At 45.2% G+C, this 25,507-nt stretch overlaps 1 protein-coding gene across 1 annotated transcript in view; it reads right to left on the bottom strand.

Moving 5' to 3' along the window:
* The window catches only part of eif3hb (eukaryotic translation initiation factor 3, subunit H, b), a 93,355-nt gene that overhangs the window by 59,726 nt on the left and 8,122 nt on the right, over positions 1 to 25,507 (bottom strand). Inside the window, exon 2 of the mRNA XM_064348425.1 lies at positions 8,123 to 8,279. Coding sequence (XP_064204495.1) covers positions 8,123 to 8,279 — 157 coding nt within the window. The remainder of the gene's footprint in view (positions 1 to 8,122; positions 8,280 to 25,507) is intronic.

The following is a 25,507-nucleotide window of genomic DNA, read 5'->3' as shown; positions in this document are numbered from 1 at the left end:
ACGTTGAAAAAGATACTATTTCAGTTAAATGGCTTGATTAATTGGGACACGCCAACAATCAACTTGCTTGTACCCACGCTCAAAGATACTCCAGGCCCCTCCCTCTCAGTTATCACAATATCAATAACCCAACATGCTGCTCTTCCTCCTTTTGTATCAGTCTGAATTCATATTGCAGAACCATAAATAAATAGGACCATAAAACAAGAACAAGTCACTCTCCCTTCCTAATCCAAAGGACGTTGAAGGCTACACATTCCGACAGATTAAGCAGATTAGTCCGTGGAGCAAACATACACAAGACCCCACTTTGTGGTGCCCCGAGTGTTTCAGGCTTAAAAACAATTCTTGGTCTTCTGTTTCTAACCATTTTCATAGCTCTGGATTCAACTGTGAATTTTAACTCCTTGTACCACACACAGCGTAAATGATACTTGTCAAGTTAGCAACTTGACTTTACCTGTGGAATGTGATCCTTTCAGCAGAGAAGTTGAACAGCCCTGCTTTTAGCCTGCATTACTCGCCACTTCAATGTCTTATAGTAAAGAAAGCGAAGTACCACAGACAAAGAGAATTCGAATGCAAGGCCCTTCGCGAGAGCTGCGACTGTTGGGCCGCACTCCTCTGAAAACAGAACAGAAACTGAAAATAAACTGAAATTCTGCTCCTCCACATCAAACCTCTCCCGACATCTCACCCTCATCTACCCCCCCATCGGTCCCAGGTGAGCGGGAGCTTTGTGGGGAGAACAAGCGAAGGCCTGCAGAGAGCGAATGAGCTGCTCACTGGACTGGAGCCCCGCTCGCCTCAAAGGCAGGGTCAGACTCCAGTGGCCAGACCCAGCCCCGCCGCTGCCCGCCAGCTGCTTTGAAGTGGATGAGGGCGGCGGGCATCACGGGGGTGTGTGTGTAATGTGAGGTGAATCCAGTCTAATCTCACTCGCTCACGAGGGAGCGTTGCGCAAGACCGGAGCGCCGAAGCCTCCTTCGGTCTGATCTTCAAAGGCTCCCGGACTCGTTTCATCGTTCCATTCGCAGGATTTCCGTCACTTGTTCTGCCTTTGCTGCGATGCGCGAATCACATATTCTCTCCCGGTCCCCCGGCCCCAGCCCCCACCCCACCGTCTCCTCGCCTCCTCCCTCCGCAGTCTTTTGTTCCCCTCTGCAAGTAGGCACGCAGACTTACAATTTTAAAATCAATGTGTTGGCTCAGGGAATACTTGACTAAAGTATTTTAACACAGGATGTTTTGACACGGATATCAAATTTATTTTCCAGAGGCAAAATCAAAACCCAATGAAAAAAGCTAAACAAACAAACAAAAGAAAATCAGGGCAATTAATAAATGTGTTTAACTTTCTTTTAAGGTAATGAACCAATGGTGTATTTATCCAACATAAGACTAAGAAACACAAGTCTCCATGAATCATTGGGGTGTATTTAATATTCTGGTCATTACAGAGACCGAGGGACTAAACCCCGTGGCTCTTATCACCATAGCAATGATGTATGATGTAGCTGCTTGTGAGGATACATCACATGGTACGTCTGCTGATGAATGCATGGCAACAGGTTAGCCATTTCATTGATGACTGTTACCCTCAATCAGTCATTCCGGTCCCTTTGGCTTCCCAGCAAGCTTTGCTGATGGAGAAAACTCGCACATTAAACACAGTCACAGCAACTATGGAAATTTCATGGGGGACTTGCTTGGCTGGAATTATAAAGTAATTACAATTTGCTTTAGCAATATTTCATATTATGAGCACCATCAATTTGCTAGCTGATTACTTTCCTTGTTCCTAAGGCCATTCATTTTTCAAATTCTCTCTCATCTTTCATTCATGGGGTGTCGATCACATTCGACTTTCAGTCCACCGAGTCCTTCGTTTGTTTTCTAATGCCCAACACCGTGATACACAACATGATTACAATCACACTTCAAATGCAATTAGAACTTGCGTGTGTCCTTCTGACAGACAGCACTTGAAAGCAAGAAGAAAGCCCTTGGGTCCTGACTTATTGAAGAGGATCGGCAGTAGCAAGGTAAAATGGCATTTCATTATTACACCACTGATTTGATTCACATTTCATCCACCACTGCAAAGGAAAAAAAATTGCAGGGTGCAAAGGACAGTTCTGCAGCAAAAAATATCAGTAGTTTATCTTGAACTTATTTGACATGCATCACTCAATGGATTAATTTTAAGCTTTAAAGAAAAGATAAGTAACCCATGTCAAATTGAATCTGTGGGAATGACTTTTTATCTGTAAATTTCTGCCAAATGCATTCCCAGAGTGCTATTCTCTTAAAGAGACAAACTTTTAAGAAATCACCCTTTGTACCGTCTACCCTTCCAGAATTTCAGTTTAAAGGCTGCATTCGGTTCAGACGCCAATTATTTTAAACAGGCCAGGCTGAGAGCAAAAAATGTTTTCAACAGCCCTGACATGTTGATTGAGCTCCATTTTCTCAGCTATGACAACAGCAGCAAAATCTCCAGCCGCCATATCGTGAACACTGCTATGGTTCCCTTGTGACTGCACTAACCGCAGGAGAGGCAGGGAAACCATCTCCGGCTGCAGTGAAGGTCACACGAGATATCCACGTCTCTTTGTATAGCACATTAATGCCAGGACCTAAAGGGGAAAAACCTCTTTTCGGCATCTCATCACCACAGAGATGGATTTCTGTCGTCACGTTCAAACTTACCCCCGGGCTCAGCACGTTCTCACTACCTGCGTATGCCGGGGGCTTGAAGGTCCTTAACAGGGCTTTCCTACCCAAGGGTGCGACCACCATAGAATCAAGCAGGTGCACAATGAAAGAAAAATTCATTTTAATATTGGAGAAGACTATAAATGAATGAATCTTTATCAACGAACAGCTTTATGCTAAACTTGTGGGAGGTATAATTAGCTACAAACAGGAAATCTGACGAGAAGATGCTTGAACCTGACAAAGGGTGTCTTCAACTACAATAAGAGTGGCATGCTGCAACATTGCCCAGATTCATATGCACATGGGATCATAATATGCAGCATAATGCTATTTAGCACTGTCTGGAAAACAATTTTTGGCAATCCTACAGATGATACTCTAGCCAAGCCTAACAGCTTTTCCTGAGAACAAAGGATCTAATTTTAATTTTAAAATTGTTAGTTCCACAAAACACAGAGAGAGGGGTGTTCAGAGTGTTGGGCTGGGGTATCGGAAAAAACAGGAAGAATACAAGAAAAAGGGATTTACTACATACGCATTATCTCATAATGATTTGTCCAAAAGCCTTCAGGTGCATTATCAGTTACATTTCTTGTTAATAGTGTATCAAGTGAACCTTGCTTTTAGGTATAAAATAAAATGAAGGTACTGTGTGTGCTTTGTGTGCTGCTGATAAAGCTTCTAGAATCTTCCTGTGTTCTCCAACTTTTCCCATCCTGAGGGACTAGTGTGCCCTCTATTTTCATGTAGTGGTTGAGAACAATAGTGTGTCATCATGTTCACGCGCAGACTTCGAGATTTGGCCCCACAGGGAAAATTCTGCTCAGGAAGTTATTCTATATCATCTTCCACCTTTCATGTCTTCTCCTTTTAAATGCAAGGCCAGTTATCAGTGAGTGAGGGATGAAGGTGGGATATTCCTAATCACACATAAATATTAGGTACTGATGATGCCAACTGGATTTTTGAAAAGCCTGACAATGCGCATTGGGATTTAATATTTTTTTCCTTCAGAGCCTGTAGGCCTAGATTCTAAAGGCTTCAAGTCATTTTATTTATAATTCAAATAGAAAGCTGAGATTGCTGGTATAGTGGGCTCCAGAAAAAAAACAGCATATTCTTTAAATAGACAGGAACAAACTCCATTACTCCTGGAATCAGGCAGTATATGCTCCTTAATAGACGCTAGTATCACCAATTCTTCAAGGCTTTCAAAGACCCGTACCGTAACCAAGAGTCACTGGTAAATACAGTGTCAACAATGACAATTTTCACAAATTGTCACAAATCACATTGGAATTTGGAAGCAGTGGCTCATCTCACATACAGAAGCACATGCGTACGCACACACACACACACAAACACACATAAAGCAAAGACATTTCTCAAACAGCCTGCAACAACTGAGTGTCGTCACCAAGGTTAATATGCAAATCAGGAAGTCATCCGAAGCTCTTGCACGACCTGGCTCCTGCACAGAGCAAACAATTACTCCTCCCCTATACATCTTCATTAACTCAAGTCAAAATGTTCTGTTGTAATGCATCATTCAGACAGCTAGGATTTTTAAATGACCAGGACTACATTTGGACGGTGCTGCTCAAGCTGTGGTGGCAGAACTCGATGAATCGTTAACGCAGGTGAAAATTATTTTCCCCAGTCCTCCTGACCTCCGTTTCACCTGTTCAGCCACGTCTTAAAATGTCACTTGTTCAGTGTTTCCAAGTAAAACTCATCAGGAAGGCTAGCAGTAAGGCAGTTTAGATCCTCTTAATAAAGGTTTACTGCTGTAAACTATAAAAATGATGGGCCTTATGTGGATGTAAAAGGTCAAAGTTATATTTCCATCACTTTTAAAGAACAGCCAGCTTCACCGCAAGGGTAAGGTGGGCATTTTTTTGAAGTACACACAGACAGCTGACACTGTGCCATTTATTCTTCATTGTGGATTAGCGGGGAGGGCTGGATGGTACAAGGGAGCGCCAGCTCCTTCAAAGCGCCATTTTCAGTGGCGTGCTCCCAGGCGATCTGCTTTGAGGCGGCCGGTCGAGCAGGGGATCAAATGTGGGAGAAGTCGCCGCGAACCCGAGGCTCCGTTCAGCACACGGTGGGAGGTGCTGGGATTAGGAGTCTTCTTAATCCCCCTCTTTCCCAGCCTCCTACTTTCAACCCTGTTTCCCTCGTTAATGATTGGGCGGTTGGAGCCCACCTCCTTCCCAGCGGTCAAGCCTTGCACGGCAGCTCCACTGGCATTCCTCTATGGCCAAGCTTTTCACTCCGCAGTCATTTCCTATGCCCGCTTGCGCCTGTGCGATTACCTATTCGTAAGAGGGGGACAAGTTTCAAAGGCGACCTGCTATCTCAAACTCCAGCGCCTTCGGTGCGGAACAGCAGAGACGACCTCAGTTTCAGGAAAGACCTGAATGAGATTTCACAATGCGCTGAATGCAGAGTGGAACAGAGCAGATGAAGGGAGAAAAATCTCCACTGAAAACGGAGGAAATAACAGTTGTGTCTGCAAACTTGCGTTTCAAGGTAAAAGTTTCATTTCAACACATTACAAATCAGCTCCACCGTACACTGGAGAGTTTTCCTGTTTCCTTTGTGCAGCTCACATCACTAAAACACACATTCATTAATAATTGCCAACACCATTCGTTTAGCCACACTCCACATTGTTTACACATCTTACCTGAAGGTCTTATCCATTCGACCAGCTTGATAGTCACAGACGGACTTCAGTAGCAAAACACCAGAGCTCCAACTCGGGACTGAAATCTGCAGCCCCCTGGTTACAAACCAAGATTTCAAACCAAACACTACTTCACTCTGGTAGTGACCTAACTGCCCGCTACGGTGATGTGAACTTGAAAAGCCAAGACAGCACTTATGGCGGTGATCAACAGCAAGGCCATAGATGCTGTAAAATGGCCATTAAGACACACTGCAGGGCGATACAGAGTTTGCTCTGGACCATATCCTAAAAGAGACAAACATTGACGGCTTCTATGCCCCTCTGGCGGTGAGAGAAGGGCGTGCCGTGCCCTGGCCAGTCATAATTAACAGCGCGGCTCAAGCTGAAGATTTAAATGACAGGAACCCAGGGGACCCTGGTCTCCACCCCCGCCCGGCGTGTAGGCCCAAGGTCAAACACTAATCCGCTCTCTCTCTGCATCTCCAGTCAGGGGTGTGCCTGTTACTTCATAAGCCAACCGTTTTGCTTCAGACCCACAATCCCTACCGGAACACATTTAACACACTCCTAGCCACTCGGAGGCAGTGTGTGTCTCTATGTCGGGCCCCCAAATTTTAGTCTGACCAATGTTTGCCCTTTGCTTACACATAACATGCTAAATTTGAGAGCTTGCCAACAGATGTATGCAAGGGCTATTCTGATAAAGTTCTACACCAAGGAATGGGCATCTGTTTTCCAAGTGGAGTGAGTACAAAAAAGAAAGAGCAGAATGAAAAGATATGAAAGAAAAAAGTATTCCAGTCTGAATTTTACAACATGGAGGTACAGCAACTTGTTCTGTAAGAATGACACGTTCAGCAATCGTTGTCCAATGGTCCAATATTCCCACTGAATTTTGACAATTATTACTGTATCATCCTTAACATATTTAGTGTTTACTTAATACTCCCAAAAAAAAAAAAATAGGCCTACCACTAAGAATGCTGGCCCCACTTGACGTGACAGGACAGGAATTTCAGGGGGATGCTAAGATATCCACTTCATGCATTACTGCACTTGAGAACTCACCCCTGCGTCGGCTGACGCGGCGGCAACAATAAATCTCATTAGCATCATCTCCGCAGCGCATAATCACACATCCACCCGTAGCCCTCCTCATTACGGCGCCTAATTTGAGGAGAGGCTGGGAACCGCGCGGTAATGAGGTCAGAACTCCCATCAAGCAGGACTGTCTGTCACGCGCGGCCCTGCTCTTCCATGCCGACAAAATTGATCCCAGAGCTCTTGTCCTTGCAAATGCCCCTTTCCCCCTCCTTTGGCTCGCTCTGTCAGCTTTCTTTAAACCCGCTGTCTCTCACCCGAGGCATGCCAAAACCCAAGTTCCGCCATATTGGAAGAGTTGAGTCCTTTCCGTGACTAATGAGTTTGTTCGACACAACCCACCTTGCACCCAGTTACAACGGAGAGTGAATTCTAACTCAGTTTCTGAGAACTTGTTCCCATAAACTTGCCCCCATCACCTTAGACCAGGGGTGTCAAACTCCAATCCAGGAGGGTCACAGTGTCCACAGGTTTTCGATGTGTTTCAGCATGAGTGATTTCATTTACTGGCTGAAGAATCCACTCCCCGTGTTCTCGAGGCCTTAATTGGCTGCTGACTGAAAGAGAACCACAAATACCAGAAGACTCAGCGGCCCTCCAGGACTGGAGTCTGACACCCCTGGCTTAGTCCATGACCTCAGCCAAAGTGATAAGCATGGCCTTTTCAGATGTGCAGTGTCTGCAGAAAGCCAAGTCTGTCTGTAACCATGCCTGATCGTACATCGACGGGCCTGCCTCAGAGCTAAGCCTGGCCACTGCGGCGTATTGAGTCTGGCGGGTGGGGGTAGCGTCACCGCGCGTCTCCCCTTCCTGTACGCTCGCTCCAGCCGCTCGGTTAACTCGCCGCCTGCCTGTGGAGGCAAGGTCACCGGGGCTGACGGCGTATCTGACGCCAGGCTGACAACCGCCTGACAGGACCAGGCACGCCCATGTCCAATTTGTGCAAACATACGCTTGAGCTGCCTCGCTGGGGGAGGGCGGCGGCGGCGCTCCAGGCGGAGGACGGAGAGGCGATCGGCCCGAGTCTGAGCTCTGAGCCGCGAGCGCTCGCCGCCTCCGCGGCCCTAATGCTCCGTCACCTACACCTAATGGACCAAATGACGAGGCTGCATAACAACCAACATTTTAAGGTCAGTCAACACCATGCATTAAATGAGCGATTCTGAAATACCGTGCTCAATGAGACTGAAAAGGAGGAGGGCTGATTTATATGCAGCTGCGATTTTGTACACAGCAAATCAGAAAGGGTTGAGCAGGGGCAGGGGGACGTCCTCATCCACATTCAAGTCAATTATGCAGCGCTTTGGGGATGGGACGATAATGGACTTGCCGTAAACATCTCTTTTTAAAGACATATTAAAATTCAGTGCCCTGCACTTTTGTAGTCTGGCGGCGCCAGTCTGAACGTGTATTATTCAAACGCAATCATGTCCAATGGGCATGACTACCATCACTTCACACCGGAAAAGTTGTCATCTAAGTGCACTGCCCAGTGGCAAATGCTTAGGATTTCACTAACAAGGTGCACCACCCTCTCTCTACCCATCTTACTCCCAAACCCAACGGCTTCACCACGCAACACCCAAACCAAGCCCACCCGCTCACCTTCGTCAAAGTCGGCATCGTCTTCAGTGTGCTGGGGGAAGGGGAAGCAGTTGGTAATCTCCAGCCGGTCCTCCACTACCAGGCCCAAAAGAACGCCCTGCACCACCTCGCTGCCCTGGCCCTCCTCCTGGTAGTGCTTAATGATCTTCAGCACCACCTGTGAAACGGCAGAACACAAACCACATGAGAGGGGCGTATCGGACTGGCAGAGACAGAGAGAGGGAGTCACAATCAGCGCAACAAGGAGCTTTATCATGGCGGTGAATGCATTCAAAGGGAAAAAACGTGTAGAGCACTTTAGACAATTAAGATTTTACTAAATTAATAAACCAATCCCAATCAGGCCCAAACTCTTTCACAGTGTTTTACAGCCGACTGCACTGTAGGGAAATTAGATTTAAGGTCCACTCAGTAAGCGCACCTACACTAGATGAGACAAAGAAATGAAACTGACATAAATAGATTATCAGCCTTACTGGGGGAGGGACCCACAGCATCACTGGTTGCACAGTATGTGGCAGCGTGCCTGAGACTGTAAACACACAACCTCACCAGCACACTGTCCCTAGGACAGTTTGGTCCTAGCCTATATGAGTCTCGAATAAGCTAGTCTTCATTCATTCGGTTTCAGAGCTGTAGCCTCCTTCAACAGAACAACAAGAGCCATCGTCATAATGACAGATGGAAAACTATCCAAACTATTCAGTTCTGTCCTACAGTAAGTGAAGTCAATGAGATCAGAGGATACTCCTCTAAAATGCCTTTTTGATTAGAAGAGTTTCAAGCACCAGCATTCAAAGCACCATTTCATTTGTACAATGGATGGTTAATCAAAACTGCTGACCCAGCATATGAAGCGGATGCAAAAAAAAAAAGAAAGAATTACGGCTATGGCCAACTCATCAATCTTGCATCTCCGAACCGAGGCGAGCTCTGTTTTTGAAAAGTCACTTATGGGAAGATGTGGGGGAACGGGCGGTCGCAGAGGTGGTTTATGAGAGTGCAAAATGGGCACGGAGAGCGAGGGCTCCTGCCAGAACACCTCCATCAGCTCCGGGGAGGGTATCGATTCCACTTAGGGTAGCGGCACCCATCAAGCCATTTTGCCAATCAGATAATTCTGCCAAAACATAATAAGCGCGATGATGCCACAGGCATGCAGAAGAAGACAAAGGGTGATACGAGGACTCGGCGCATTAATCAGACGGGAGAAATAAAGCAATCTGCTGCAGGCACAGAGAGGCTACATCAGACTGATAAGCACCGTGCCAAGTTAAGCAACGCGAGCGGGCCCCGCTTCAGAGAGGGTCCAGCGCACGGCGGGGCGAGCGCTGCGTGGCTGGCCTTGTTTTGCAAACAAAGCACTATCGATCGGCGCGTCCCGGGGCCAGCATCTGCCGCCTTATAGATCGCAGCACAGGAGCGGAAGGAAGGGGGCACATTTGCATGAAAGCTGCTAAAAAAAGGTAAATGAATGCATCCGGCTGAATTAAGGCTTTTCCGGAAAGTCCGCAGCAAGGACAGCTGGGGATGGGGGTAGAGACTGAGGCTACACGCCCAGGGCTTTGGGGAGGCAGAGCTAAGCCGCACGCAGCAGAAATACACGGCTTCACGACCTCCAACACAGACCTCGGGAGCGCGGGCAGACTCACAATGGAGGGAAAACGCACAGCAGAAAAAGGGCAACGTTCGGTGAATCTCAAACCATCAAATCTCACGCCAATCTCAATCTTCCCCTTTAGGCATCGGGTGGAGACGCCTGAACGCTTGCAGACTGATGCCTGCTGGGATTTCGTAAACAATAAAAGTCAAAATATACCTTCGGTGACGTGCTGAAATTTACCCGCCACAGGGAAGTAAATGGAGGCTGTGAGCCTCACTCGTAGTTGGTGATGCCGTGCTGCAGAAGAATCAATTCAGGTAATTGCAGGTTTGCTTAAGAGCCCTGACATTTGGAGTGTGCATGACGTGTAGGCTCATACAGAAATATCACAGGAATTCAGAGCCAGGGGGTGACAGTTAAGTGGGAGGGGCAGAGTCAAGGGTGCAGGCAGAGCAAAGCTCAGCTGACTCGACCAAGCCTTCCTTTGCGGCTCTGTTCATTAGCAGTCCCGTTCCTCCTCCTCTCCCTGCCCTCGACTATCCAGCACAAGCTCAACATCTCCAAAATAAAGCTTGGGCTCGAGCTCACTCGAAGCAGACAGGCTCTGATAGGAGCGCAGTGCTCAAAGGCACCTTGGATGGCTCTCTGTCAATGTTTGATTAGGCGTAGGAGGCATTTATCAGCCAGGGTTCTGAGGGACGTCCACCCGGGCTGCCTGTCCAAATACGGATCCCGGATCGATTTTTTCTGAAGCCCACTTTTCACAAATAGCTTGACGTTCATTCCAAGCGGCTGTTAAATTACCCGCCACTGCAATGTTTCAGAAAACTGGTTTCACGCTGTACGTGGCTAAAAAAAGACATTTAAAAGAAACAAATAGCATAGAAACCATCTGACTGCCTACTGACAGACATCTGTGCTTTACACTTCACAATATATAGAATTAGGATTCTACAACTTGAAAGCTTTGACAAAAATGCAGAGAGCAGATTCTATCGATACAACAAATGGACAGCATGTACACTAAAATAAAGACAAAGGCAATAAAAAAGGCTCCGCACAGCTTAAAGGTTACATTTCTCTTTGAACAACAGCAGTTTCAATCTGTGATGCACTGCTGAACAGTTTGGCACCCTTTTGGTGCGGCTGAGCACGAGCGGCTGGTGAAAGTGGCGGGAGCACAGGGGTTCTCAGCCAGATGGAAAATCGTTATGGGAGACGGCGGGCCAGTGGAGGCTCGGGAAGCTGTGCGTTACGGTGCAGCGGGCGGCATCTGCGATGTTCCACACACCAGTGACCATGAGATGCTACGGCTCCTTGCCAGACTGAAAAATTACAAATGAGGGTCGTCTCCGACGAGTGTGAGGATGCACTTACCTTATGAAATTACAGAACAGAAATAATGCACTTCAAGTGAAGCAACAGTGAGAAAGATGTTATGAATCGGGCAATGGTGTCTTTGCAGGCATTTTGTTGGTCAACTTCTTAGGTGGTAGTGTACAGAATAAGCAGAATGCAGTAGGCAGAACGCAGAGGTTTGGCTGAGGCAATTGTAAATGCACCAGTAGTAAGAATTCTACAGCTGAAATATTTATCAGGAGCCACCGTGTTTAACTGTGATCCTGGGCCTTTATAATTGAGGACCTGGGGGGTTCGGGATAACAGCCTGTGTAAATCTTCATTAAAATCCATGCATAAATAGCATGCTAGAGACTGAATACCTAAAGACATATGAACTACACTCAGGCAGCATTTACTTTCCTTCAGCCACTAAGACCTGATAATTACTGAGCTTCAGGGAACGCTCAGGACAACGTCTGTCACAATTCATCAGAAGCGCACAAACAATCGGCAACAATAGAGTCTGGAAACCCCGCTTTACGGTCTAGCCACGTTTACATGACCAGGGAACATAATGCCACTTTGGTAGAATTTGTTATCCGGGCAGAAGAACAACTGCTCTTTCACAGATGTGCACTGAATCCCGAACCTGAGGCTCCATTGGCCTTCAAAGCTCACATAGCAGGGGGGGGTTTCTATTCATGTTTCCTAATCTGTTAGCTGCTGGAGCTCTGCCATCCGATTATCAATAACATCGACAGCATCTGTGCACTGCAGTGGGCCGTCAGGGCAGCCGTCCAGGCTCTGACTCCGCCCACACCGGTACAGCCCCCCCACCCCCCCACCCCAGCATCTCAGCCCTGGCCCTCTGGCAGAATTCAGCACGCGGCAGAGGGAGGAGCCTTACGGCTCCGCTTCGCAAACACCGCGGTACGTTCTCAGAGAGGAAATTTAATTCCACCACCCCCTCCTCCTTCCCCCAAACATTCCTCCATCTTTCTCCTTTGAGGCAAGGCAATCCGCTGAGCTATGGCCAGTGATTAATGAAAAGGTCTAGAGCCCTGCGGCATGCTGTATGAAACTCATGGTATAATTCTGGGGGGAAAAAAATAAAAATACACAAATGCTTAAAATGTACATCGAAAAATGCAGTTTGAAAAAGCTTTAAATCGGACAGGTCCCTGTGTACAATCTATTCTTAACATAAAAATGTCTCATCCTTCACAAGAATGTTCTTCCTAAATACTTTCGAAATCTAGTATTAGGAAAAGTCATTTACATCCCTGGCCTTTTTAAATTATTAATCTGGCATTTATTTTCAGAAATAAAGTGATTGTATGTGCTGCATTATGGAGCAGAGGCATCTCAATCAGGAAATAAAAAGGTTTGCGAGTCACATAAAGAGCACTAGCTTTGCATTTATGCTGGCCGAAATCATAATGCACTAATTAATCCCCACACAGAAACACACATTTTATTGCTGGGGATTCAACTTGCATTATAATATGATCATTTTGGCCTCTTCCAGAACAAACTAGAAAAAAGTCTAAATTGCTTCTCATCAAAGCAAGCCATCATTCAATTTGACACAGTTATTTTATTATATAATTATTTTTGCTTTTTGTGCTGTTTTGATGTTTAGCCTACACCTTTTAATCATTACCGTTCTTTCAATTACTAATCTTTACCTTCCTTTAAATTAAGACATAGGCATCTGAAAAAAGTATCCTGCAGCATACTTGAATTTTAATTTTATAAAATGAATACCTTAAGCATGCAAGTAAAATAGCATATAATAAAATTGTATTCTTGAATTTATATTGAAACTCCATCCAAAATAACTTTACCTAAAGACAAAAAAGTCATATACAAGCCACAAACAGTTCTATATGAAATGATGGTTAAAAATACAAAACTGTAAAAACTGCCAACTCTTAGATCACGACTGAAAAAAACTTAACCTGATCCCCTCCCTAAAAAATAACATCTTACCCCCCTCCCACATAACTCCTTTGACATTTATCCAGCTGAGAGCACGAAATACTGACTTACAAAAAGTTTCATCATATTCAGCTTACTTTGATCTATTTAGATGCAGGACTGAAATAAATTCTACAATAAAAAACTAAACGCCTAATTAAATGGCAAAATAATTTGCTCAGGAAATAACTTCCATTTACTTTTTCTGTAACACTGGCTTGTGAGATTATTTTTCATGATTTAAATTCCCTGTTGGATAGTTTCACTGACGCAATATGATTAGGCTATGTCAAACCCTTCCATTCAGGGCATAGATGTATCAGTGTGATCAGTGCAAACAAACCTATGAATTCAGGGGCAGACTATATGAGTGGATATATGTTGCAGCAGTGTTTCTAGGACAAATCCACAATCATTTTTGCAAGTTCCGTTAAGATCTCACACCCACACAAGGGGGTGTGCCGTCAGGAGAGGTCAAGCCAGAATTTACTAATGTTTGCACCACCAGGGAATGTAGGACATTTTTGGAAATCAGATTATTGAGAGAAGGTAATAAAACAAATTAATGACACAGCTATAGAAGATTTACGCAGGACATTTGGCCCAGTTGGCCCGGTGTTAATTGCATCAGTTGACAGACTTCAGCGTTGCTCCTTGGCACCACAAAAGACCACTGGGACAAAATGAATATTGCAACATTGGCCAAATGTACCCACCAAAAAAAGTATGGTCTGCTTTAGGTGTGGAACTGTTTACTCCAGTAAATTCATGTGTTTAGAAGAAGAAAAACTGTAATTGAAAAATATTTTCACAAATGATTTCAAAAAATTTCAAACAATCTTTCAAAAATAATTGCCACAGTAACAGGTCAAAGCGTGTACAGCTTACATGCGTAGGTCTCAGTTTGCAATTGCTCCTACCACCCTCTCTCCCATCACCCATGGTGGCATAGCCATGCAAGCTAACAGTTCAAAACAACCCAGTGTCTTACCAAAGGGTATTTTTGCACGGGTTAGGAGAAAACACTCTGCAAAACCTTTAAGTTGGTTTGCAGCTGTAAAACAGACTACAGGCACAAAAGTAAAATGAATAAGTACTCAAATAAAAGCCTGCACTCATTAAGAGAAAATGCAAAAATGTCCCACCCTAGTCTGCTCTTTGGGAAACGTGCCATTTATCTATTGTAATGCACCAGGCCCAACCTCAACTGCCAAACAGGCATTTGACTGCTGGGGATATTTACTGTGGCTTTGATGGATGCATACTAGTTGCTTACAGAACGGCAATAGTTGATTGATTACTGCTCAACTGACAATGTGCCAACGCGTAAAAAAATAAGCTCATGTGAACTTTGGCTGCTACAGTATATACAGGATTCATATGGGCCAATCAATTAAATGTGGCATGTAATTATGCCTTACCAAGGTCATCATCACCGATGCAGAAAGTCCAGCATTATACGTGAGCAGGCAATACTTTCTACTGATAAACTACACAAAGAGCCAGTGTTCGACGTAAAAAGAGCCAGAATACGGTTTGCAAGATGCCAAAGAATAAATGCTCTGAAATCAAATGTAGGGTAACCAATTCGATTAACCACTCATTTGATTAATGGATATGAACTAAAACAGAAGTTTGTAGTGTGAAATAAAATGAGTAGGCCTACTTCTTAAAAAAATACGTCTACAGGAGGCAAGTAATGATTCCAGCAAGTAAAGGATTCAAATTCTTGTTTTCAATGGGTGCATTCTGACTTTCATAGTTACTTTCCATGTTTTTAATGTTTCAGACCTCCATTCCCAAATCGATAGTATGAGCAGAAATTAGTGCCGGCAGAAATTAAATATGAATCGCACACATATGGATACCTAGAAAAAGCAAACAAGTAAATCAAACCACGATCAGCATGATTGATAGCTTGATACTAACGATTTTTAGCCACAGATGACCAGAGACCAATTTCACAAGCAAGCTACGTAAAGATCCGTGAAGCTAACCACAATAAGACTTCAGGTTTCAGGCAGCCGGTTTGAATTTGCAAACCTTTTCAACCAAAACCACAGCATGTTCTTCCTCTGTTTAAGGCATTAGAATTCTGACAACAGCTTACACCTTAGGTTGCATTTATGGAATTTAGAATTCTGAGAACTGAATTTGAAAGTGTACTGAACTCAGAGGTTCTACTGCTACATGATGAATGTTTTAGCAACTTTTGATCTCATTTTAATTGAAATTTGTTCCCCACACTGAGCAGTGTGCATAACCAAAGACCAGTTCTTGATTTCTCAAAGACAGTGATTTCACTGCATTAAGATTTCATTTCCCAATTACTGATCAAGGAATCAAAGGTAACGTCTCATAGCCACAGATACCACCCCACTGGGGATATGATCAGTTCACTAAATTAATTATTCATCCTAAGTTTAAAAATTAACTGAATAATACATTTCATGCCCAAAGACTAAATTAATTTTTAATTAGCCTACACATTAAACAATGACATGAATATAAAATTAAGTCATGAAGTAATGACAAATAAACTATTTTATTACTTCAGCAATTATATTTATTTCACTTTTTTTTTTTAATCTTGCATATCGATTAATTTACACTATTCAATTTTAGCACGTCCTACACTTCTTATATATATATTTTTAAAAAAATAATAATGACCACTTCTCTATCAGACACATCAGATCAGTACAACCTTGCCTTGGAAAAAAGTAAGTGCATATTAAGGAAGTAATAAATAAATAAATAAAAGCAGCTTTCCCTGAGGGCTTGTATTGATTGTTCATTAGAAAACTATTTTTGCGGGCATTAAAGAGGTGAGTTTTTGGCAGTCTCCTCAAGGCCACTGTAGGCCAGAAGTCTAGAGCAACCAATGCACCCCGCAGCATTCAGCTGCAACAGGCTACCCAACCCGCAGCATTCAGCTTCAACAGGCTACCCAACCCGCAGCATTCAGCCGCAACAGGTTACCCAACCCAAAGCATTCAGCTGCAACAGGCTACCCAACCCGCAGCATTCAGCTGCAACAGGCTACCCAACCCGCAGCATTCAGCCGCAACAGGCTACCCAACCCAAAGCATTCAGCTGCAACAGGCTACCCAACCCGCAGCATTCAGCTGCAACAGGCTACCCAACCCGCAGCATTCAGCTGCAACAGGCTACCCAACCCGCAGCATTCAGCCGCAACAGGCTACCCAACCCAAAGCATTCAGCAACCAAAGCACCCCGCAGCATTTAGCATTTAGCTGCGGGGTGCAACAGCCTACCCAACCCAATGCATTCAACTGAAACAGGCTACCCAACCCGCAGCATTCAGCTGCAACAGGCTACCCAACCCAAAGCATTCAGCTGCATCAGACTACCCAACCCGCGGCATTCAGCTGCAACAGGCTACCCTACTCCAGACTACTAGACTTTAAGCTCCAATAGTCTCGCTGGGGAGGTTTGGTTTTGTGGCAGAGTTTGCATGTATTCTTGACTTGCTTTCTCAGCCTTCACCTAAAATAGGCTAATAGTGGGCTCACTTGCCTAAATGTCACAGCAATTTACCATACTAGAATAAAAAAAAATTTAAAAAAAGCCAGAATGACATGTTCACAAAAAAATGACAGCCAAATTCAGGAGTGAAAGGCCTAATTTATAAAACTGAGAGATAATACGTAGGGTGATTATACACAAGTTATACAAGCATTTAAATCTGGGATACACACAGTGGGCAGAGTCTAGTGCGATTTGCTAATGGAAACAGTGTAGTGAATACATTTGAAAGCTACTCAAAAAGCAAACTTGCGCAAAAGACATCAAAACGAGCTTTGTTTGTACCACCAAATGGAACAGTGAAAATGTTCAACTGCAATAACGCAAAGCATTCCTTATCAGCAAATACAATTTATTTTGTTGCAACCCAGTGGCCTGTGCCAACACAATGTTTCACTTCCTGTCAAGCCAGACTGCAGCACCAGGCACCACAAGAGCTACTGGCTCAATGGAGACGTCAGTAGCTGTCAACTTCCAAAATTATTCTTTAGCGGATTTTAGCATTCTGCTTTCTGGGTCAGTACCCGTCGTCTCCCCGTCCCCTGCCGTGACCAGTTTTTATTTTTTTACGCGCTGAACTAAGAAACAGTGGCATAAGCAGAAAAGGGGCCGACTTCTCAAAGTCACTGCCAGCCAGATTCCCCGCGAGGCCACGAGCGGTCCCGAGATGGCCCGCTTCACGTGAATATTCAGCTCTGAGGTTACGAGGCAAAGCGGAAAAGCGCAGATGAAATGGCCACTTCCGCGGATTTCACCTTCCACAACGAGGCGCATGAGAAGACGAGTCCGTCTGTTGCTTGGATAAAAGTAGAAAACTTCCTGGCTTTGAAAGTAATTCCCCGAAATATGGCTTTGTACCCAGAAGCTTTGGAAACCATCTAACTTAGCAGAAGCACGTATGACAGGCTTCTCTGCGTTTGCCCAGTGGGCCAACTACAAGGCTCCGCGAGACTCCCTGACTTCCCACAATGCAACGGCATGCTCCTGTTCCTGCGAGATGAACAGAGCGCGCAAACCCACCGGCGAGGTTCTAAAAACGCGAGTTATTCGGGTCTGCTGGATCTGAAGAAAAAGGCAGTGGGCTACCTAGGCCCCTTCCAGTTACACGTCTCTATGCGTCAAACCTCGGCCATTTTCTACTCAGCCCATTCATGGTCATTTTGAAAATTACTCACCAAGTAAACATCTTTTGAGGCTGCGAAAGCTCTTGGGAGTACCATTTTCACAAGATCACTGAGCTGACAATTTATTACAATTCATATTTCCTTCTCGTAATAATAGGACTCAATGACATTAAATGAAATGCCAAATTCCAGAATTTACAAGGCAATGGAGGTTCTTAAGCTGGCTTCACTGCAGCTCTCAAACTAATCTCTATTATGCAGTACAAAAAAAGCAGGCCTAATGTCTGAGTTATTACAATTAAAAATTAAACAAAAAATATTACATAACCAAAATACAGCAAAAACAGAAATGAATGATTCTTTAGACATCAGGCTCCAGGGCTTCTGCTGGTGGTGTTCACAGTCCGGTGCCCGTCACCACCACAGCCATATAAACACATGAATAAATAAATCGCTGTAATCAGGCATGTCGTCCTCCCGGCGGCTGGAAAGGCATCGTTTGCCAGCCCTGAACCTCACCTCGTACCACTCCAGAGAAAATGAAGCGGAGGAAATGGCCTGGAAGAGTGCGAGGTGCAACTACAGCATCAGTCATTTGGGAAAGCAGAACTGCAGCCCACATGCACTAGATACACAATGTGCACTTATGACATATGCAGGCTGTTAGTTTGAAATGTGTAAACCATAGGACGATTTTTTTAATCAAGCTATGCATGTCTCAGATAATGCTAGTGTGATAAACTGACAGTGAAAATCTATTTCTTGCCATCTGTTGCTCTCATTGACATAAGAAACATAGAAACTGCATTAAACATCTACGTCATAGACTGATTTTATCATAGATGTTGAAGCAAAAAGTCAAAATGCGTTAATTGATATTATCATTAAAATGAGTTTGATTTCATGATAGCCATAATGACAGTGGCTTCAAAAATCATAGGCCCTCAATGTCACTTAAGCTGCAACGATCTCAAAGACTGACAATAAATGGAGCAAAAAACGCAGACCAAATCTGCCCACTTGTCAAAGCACAGCAACAGGCTGCCACTTTTCCACCCATCCATTTACTTAATATGACACTACGGCTCTGCACAATCTCAATTACTCACGTACGAACAGATTAGGCCAGAGCAACGGGCATCACACCATTCATCATGTGCGCGCAGCGAAGTTCACTAATGAGACTGGTCAGCAGTCATTCTTTATTGTCTTAAGGGAGAAATAAAGAGGCTGTTTACCCCAATCCGGGAGACCGGCTGCACGCGTATCCCGAGGGCACGGAGAGATTGGGCAAGCTTTCACGACAAAGTCACAAAGTTCTTTCCCGTTTGGACCGGACCCAAACGGATCCTGGGCACCCCCCGCTCTGAGGCGCTGAGGCAGCCGGCTCACTGAGCGTGCTCAAGGACGCGCTACGACTTCTTCATTCCTCCGTCTCGGCTCTCGCTGGCTTCCTCTTTGCGGAATCCTCCAAGCAACACCGCCATCAATCTCTTTTACGCCGTCTTCAGAAGTGCTCGGAGTTTACAGGGAATAAAGTCTTTCGCTCTGACCATTAATCTACTGTACGGAGTGCTGCATTCTGTCTCTTCCACAGGTCAGAGTTTGGGATAGGCTCCCGGGCTGACATCTTTAATCTCCCCCCACCCCTCAATTTTTTTGTTTCAGTTTTAACCTCCCCAAATGTCACAAAGTGAGATAGGATAAAATGCTGAATTAGCTGGAACAAAATGAAACCGTTGAGGCATACGCTAGCCTGGAACAGAACCACGCAGAAGAATAGAAAGGTCTTTACCTAAGCACAATACCCTGTGAGAAATGGTACACAATAAGGCAACAGCACTCACATGCAAGAAATCATAGTAATCAATTTTGTGTTGTATTATAAAACTGACTGCGAACTTCTGAGATTTGGAGAACATTATGGGCAACGCGGTAACTCACACAAAACCCAGGCACAGAACCGGCTCTGACCTGTCTGCGGATTAGGGCCAAGGCCAGAAGTTCACAGAGTTCTGCTGATCAGAGCAGTAATTAAGAATGCCAATTCACACAGAACAGATGCTCATTTCAAATTGTTTATTGATTGCCTCTCTGCACAGCATCTGAAAATGTCTAATTACCACAAAAACGTGCTGGATTTTAATCGGCGATGCCGCCAAAGGTTAACTCAATTGCTTAATCAAGTATTTAAAAAAATGCATCACTTTGCATCCAATTAGCACTGACATGAGTGACCACTCTAAGGGGACAAAAATGCACCCAGCTTTATAGTGCCATCCTCTGGAGAGCGGTAAAGAAAAACACAAACAGCTGGCTTTTTAGAAGTGACCCCCCCTCCTTCCCATACTCCCTCTGGCTCGGGTTTGTCAGTAGAATGACTAATAAGACAGAGGGGCACTTCACCCGTCACTCAGACCCTCTTGAGCAGGGCTGGTAGCAGCATGGAAACAGCAGGCGGCTTGTGGAGTAGACCCCGGCACAAAGCCTGCTCCGCCGCACGCACCTGGAGGGGCTTTGCATGAAAAACAACGCGTCTCATTCACCCGCGGTAATACCGCGCGCCGCGGAAGGAAAAAAAAAACGCCGCGCAATCACGGAGCTCATCTACCGAACCGAACAAACAGCTCTCAGAAAGGCAGGCCATCGCAGGAGCGTCGAGCACGAAGCACGTCTGTGCCACAGACAACAGCCACTAGAGCCACGCTTATGAGAAATGCGCTTTAGAGAACCAATGCATTCCTGCTTTAATTTCACTTCGTGCCTTTTAATAGTGTTCTGCTGGCACCTGGCTAATGGCATTACGGAGCGCAGTAAATCTGATGGATGAGGAGGACTTGGGCCGACGCCCCCCCCCCCTTTTCCCTCCTCGCAGCCACTGAGCCGAAAGACCATTTTTAACAGGTTTGTATTAAATGTGCAGAAACCTAACCTTCACTCCTAGACCCGCATAATTCAATATCCATGTTACTTTTTCATTTTTCAGCGGCTGTACGAGCGGCTTCAAAACGGCCGTTTGGTGCATCTTAAAAGATAAAATAAACAAATGAATTATTTTTTGAAGCTGGTTCTTGGTGCAGATTAGCCGCAACTTTAAAAGATGGTACCCATAAAAGGCAGAGAAACACAGCATTGCTAAGCAACAGCTGATTAGAGCCCTTGTGTGTACCGCACCTACAAAGTCAGACCTGACCCTGCTGTCCAGCAGCAGCAAGAGCCCTCCTCACCTGCTCTGCTCTGCTCTTCATAAAGCCAGAGGCTGTAGAGCACATTGAAATGGCTCACATATGCAAGCGTGTGTATGTGTGTGCGAGTGCGCTTGTGTGAGTGTGTGTGTGCCTGTGAGCGTATGTGTATGTGCGTGTGCGTGCCTGCTTTTGTTTGTGCTTGTGTGTGCGCATGTGTGTGTGTGTGTCTGTACATGTGCATATGCACACAGGTTCTAATCAAATGCAGAGAGCCTTAAATTAGACAAAAAACAGAATATCAATTCAGCAATGTAAATTGATAAGTATGCATGTTCTGTATGTCGTCTATGATAAGGACACCTGCTAAATAAATAAACAATTCCTCCCGCCCACACCCCCCCCCACCCCCAGAGAGGGGGAAATGAGATTACTAGCTCCCCTCCCTTCCCCATAAAAAGGCAAAAATCTGCCACAGCAACAAGGCTTTGTGTGTTTAAATGTGGAGTCAGGGTCGATTTATCTTTTCCTCTCCTCTGCGTCATACCAGCTAGTGCTTCCAATGGTATGCTTCTGCCCTCTGCTGTCTCAATGGAGAAATGGCAAGCATCTCACTTCAGGTCATTAAGGAGGCTGAAATTTGTTGATGTCTTAGATATACACCCTACGGATCTATGGTACACAATTGACTGTGTTTGAGCATGCATGTACCCATCATATGTTTTTATTCACAGGTGAAATTTTTTATGGAAACTGCAGACTATAGGGTTTGTCACAGATCCACAAGAGAACATTGAGAATCTGGCTGTTTTAGAATTTAATTTGAACTCCTAACTGAATAAAATGACATGTTTAATAGATCACATCAAACCATAGCAGCCAATTACCTTAAATGAAAAATGAAAAATCAATTTCCATGTGAAAGTAAGTTACTCAACCAGCACCATCCATCCATTTTAAAGTGTATTCCTGCCAACAGTGTTCAATATTCACACAGTTTTGAAATCCATCATATCATACGATTTTTCTTTTGGAAACAAAATTTTGCCATGTTTCTGAGCAAAAATAAAAGCATTCATAAAAACATACAGAATGACAGAGCAGTCTCATTAAAATGTGGAGAAAAAATAAAGCAAGAAAGCAACATGATCCAATTGGGCGACATCCTATTAATCTCCCAAATTCCATCCCAACTAACAATGCTCAATCAAACACTGGCAGTAACCGTAGGGCTCAAATCCGACGGCACAAACAAGCTGTCAATGTCCCAGTGGGGAAGTATGCTTTGCTGAGAGCACAGACTCTGTCAATCAATCACTGCTCAACACCTACTCTGGGTTACAGCTGCAGGTAGGCTACATCAGGACGACTACACCCCAACTCCGACTCCCAAAATATTCACTGGCAGCAGAAAACTAGAGGGAGCCTTTCTTACAAAAATAAGCCAAAACAGGTCTCCCTTCAATCTTATTTTTCCCCTTCAAAACATTTCCTCCCCAGTTGTGTGAGATACAAAGTACAAAAAATTAATTAGTGTTTAATTAGCTGTGTTTTTTCGCTGTGCTAGGCAAAAAGCACAAATGCAAGTGTGCGAGTGCAATGGGAACAGCTGGGCATGGGGTAGAAAGTTCTGGAACTCTTGATTACTTATTCTGAAGTGCCACAAATTGCAAAATCTTTCAGGCTCACTGTGCTCTTAACCGTGCCCATCTGAAGCATTTGAGAGAAAAGAATGTTGCATAAGATCAACCCTACAGATGTGGCATATAAACTCATTACGATACTACATGGATTCAGACAGATGCATTAAAAATGTAACTTTCTGAACAACTGAGAGAAATTGTACCTTATTGAATATTAACAATAACAATTTGTTGTACTTGGGTCACAAAGGTTATGACTAATTTGCACCATGACAGGAAAATATAAATAAAATAAGGATATCTGTGATTCATTACCCCCTAATGGGGATTTGTTTAACTTTCCATTTAAGCAGTTTACCCAGCCAGAAGTAGGATATGTTAATCCAGCATCTTTATACATTCATTTATGCATGTACTCAGTGAACAATCTGGCTGTGAGAACTCTCCAAAAAATGAAATAAAATAAACAACCAAGCAATAAATAAGGAAACTGAGCTGAGGACACACAAGGAAAGAGCGGTGTTCAGCTCTGGTAAAATCAGCAAGAGGTAAAAAGAAAAACAAAAGAGTAAAAAAGCAAACCCCTGCCAGTCAGAGTGCAAAGTGCTGTGCTGGTTTTTATAATTCACTGCTCTTTTCAGCAACAGCGTGTCTGGCGACAGCAGGGGCCCCGGTCCGGTTTTCCCCATTGCGGGCTTTGGGCGGAGGGGCGTTTGTGCTCGGAATGCAGCAATCGCACCTGCGCTGGGATCCAGTCGCCCTGCATTCACCCTTGAGCCCAGGCCCGGGGACCTGAGAGGTCTCATGACAAGTGTCACGGCTTGTTTAGTTTTCGCCGCTGCTGTCGCAGTTGCTGCAGCGCTTTAGGCCTGAAATCGAACAGCACGCACCCCGGGCCCCGGTGGCATTAAAAAGCCGATATCCCGAGTGCCGCCGGGCCTGTTTCTTCAGTTCAGAAATGTTTGCGAATCGCACATCTAATTCAAGCTCACGCGGAGGCAGACAGGCTCACCCGAAAGCCCCCTCATGCTGCACACCAGATCTGTGACAGCCCACCAGCAGCTGACCCGTCGGCCCAGTGACACAGACGTCCTACCGGCCCCTCGGCTCTGATGTCTCCTTTTACAGGCTTAAAGCTCAGACGTCTGCAAGGTTGAGAACTACAAAAACAAGCCCGGCGCACAGCCCAAATTAACGTCAGCTCTGAACATACGGTGAAATTGGCCCCTGAAAGCCATCACCCACCTAATTAAACTGCATTTGATATTGAGAGATAACAGCACAGTGACTACTGTGGGGGAACCAATTAGGAGAGAGCCTGCTGGGGGATAGGTTGTCACTGAGCAGAAATGAAAGGCTTTACAGTGGCAGTTCAGAGCGCGAGGGGTGCGAGGGCGGGGGGGTATGGGAGAGAGGGCTGATGGCCCAGTGTACGTGAGTGGGGGGGGGGGGGGGGGTGTAGCTCGGAGTGCTCTCCCTTATCGTTGAATGGCTCCCACCTGCCCACGTGCTCAAGCAGACTCAAACATAATTTCAGCTGCAGACTGACACCGTGCACAATTAGTGGGAGAGACAGATACTGCTTCAGCCCCAGGGCCTCAATCACACATCTCTAGGTGACACTGCAGTTTTGCCCACATTATATCTACAAAAGACCCTGCCAAACCCATTACTATTACTGGATCACAAACAACTGTGAAAATCTCTCCTGACCAGATGGGCTTTCACACTTAAACACAACACATTTATTATGCACAATAACATTTGTACATTTCAAAGAGCACCATTATATGTGATGAGCACAAAATGACTTCATTCATCACGAATGGCATGTGTACCTTTCACCTGAGCACAGCCTTGCAATATCAACTCGGCAGGAAACCAGCTAGCTACAGACTATCGATTATGCGATTAATAAAAATGTCACCTTCACCAACAGACCACCAGGGAGATGGCCTATGTGCCTGTTTGAGAAATACAGGTCTAAAGGCACACCGTTTGACCACAAACGAAGCCATTTCCTTCAAACAGTGTGGACAGAGGTTTCAGGCTACTGAGGGTGACATAAGGAAAACTGAATATTTTCAGTCAGTTTCCATTATTATTCCTCTAGGCTGCCTGCAGTTCCTTCCCAATAACTGCACTCTCTCGTTCCCCCTTCTATTGCATCGGGCACAAAATGTTTGATTTACGACCGACGGCCATTTAAATTAGGGGAAGAGACGAGACCACCGAGTCTGGGAACTGCAGGATTTCCTTGACAAGAAAAAACGAAAATGGCGTATAACACGCAGAACTGCCCGCTCCTGCCTCATTATGTCATTCATTCCAAAAGTTTCGCGGGAACGTAACGGCACGTATCAGAGGCGGGAGCTAGTGTGGACAACGCCCATGGTCTCTAGCGGTAAGGACCGGTCGGACCCGGTGGGAACACAACACATGCTCAAAATAAGTCACAAAAACGCACCGTCCAAAGGCAGGAAGAAAAGAAGCATGGGGGCCAGGAGGGACATAAATCCAATAACTGAGCTGAAGGAAACCGGGGGTAAAAATTCTTATTTAAGGAGAACCGAGGCAACAGGAGCCATAGGAAATCAATGAGAGCCAGGCGGCGTCACGGCTACAAGCAGTAATATCGCCCGCTTTATCCTCCCCTGACAGGCGCGCTAACAGCGGCTGCCTACGCAAGCTGAGAATAAAATGAGGCCGCCCTGCGCGAAGCTCAGCGTCTGCTCATCGCGGGCAGAGATGGATGAAAGCTCCAATTAAATGACCGCAGAGCTGTCCGCCAGAGACTGCGGACAGGAGGCGCTCGCCACACGGTTCATTTGCGGAGAGTGGTCCGCTGGGACCGTGCGCTGCAGGGATTCGCTGTGAAAATACGCCTGGATTTAACCTGAGGCCGAGATTAAGAGGAAGGTTCAGTGCGCAGGGGCTGGAAATACTCATTCCTCCCGTTT

Source organism: Anguilla rostrata, chromosome 8, assembly GCF_018555375.3.
Source record: "Anguilla rostrata isolate EN2019 chromosome 8, ASM1855537v3, whole genome shotgun sequence".
Lineage (NCBI taxonomy): Eukaryota > Metazoa > Chordata > Actinopteri > Anguilliformes > Anguillidae > Anguilla > Anguilla rostrata.
Note: the sequence above shows the minus strand (reverse complement) of the source record. Positions and strands in the feature narration are given on the sequence as shown.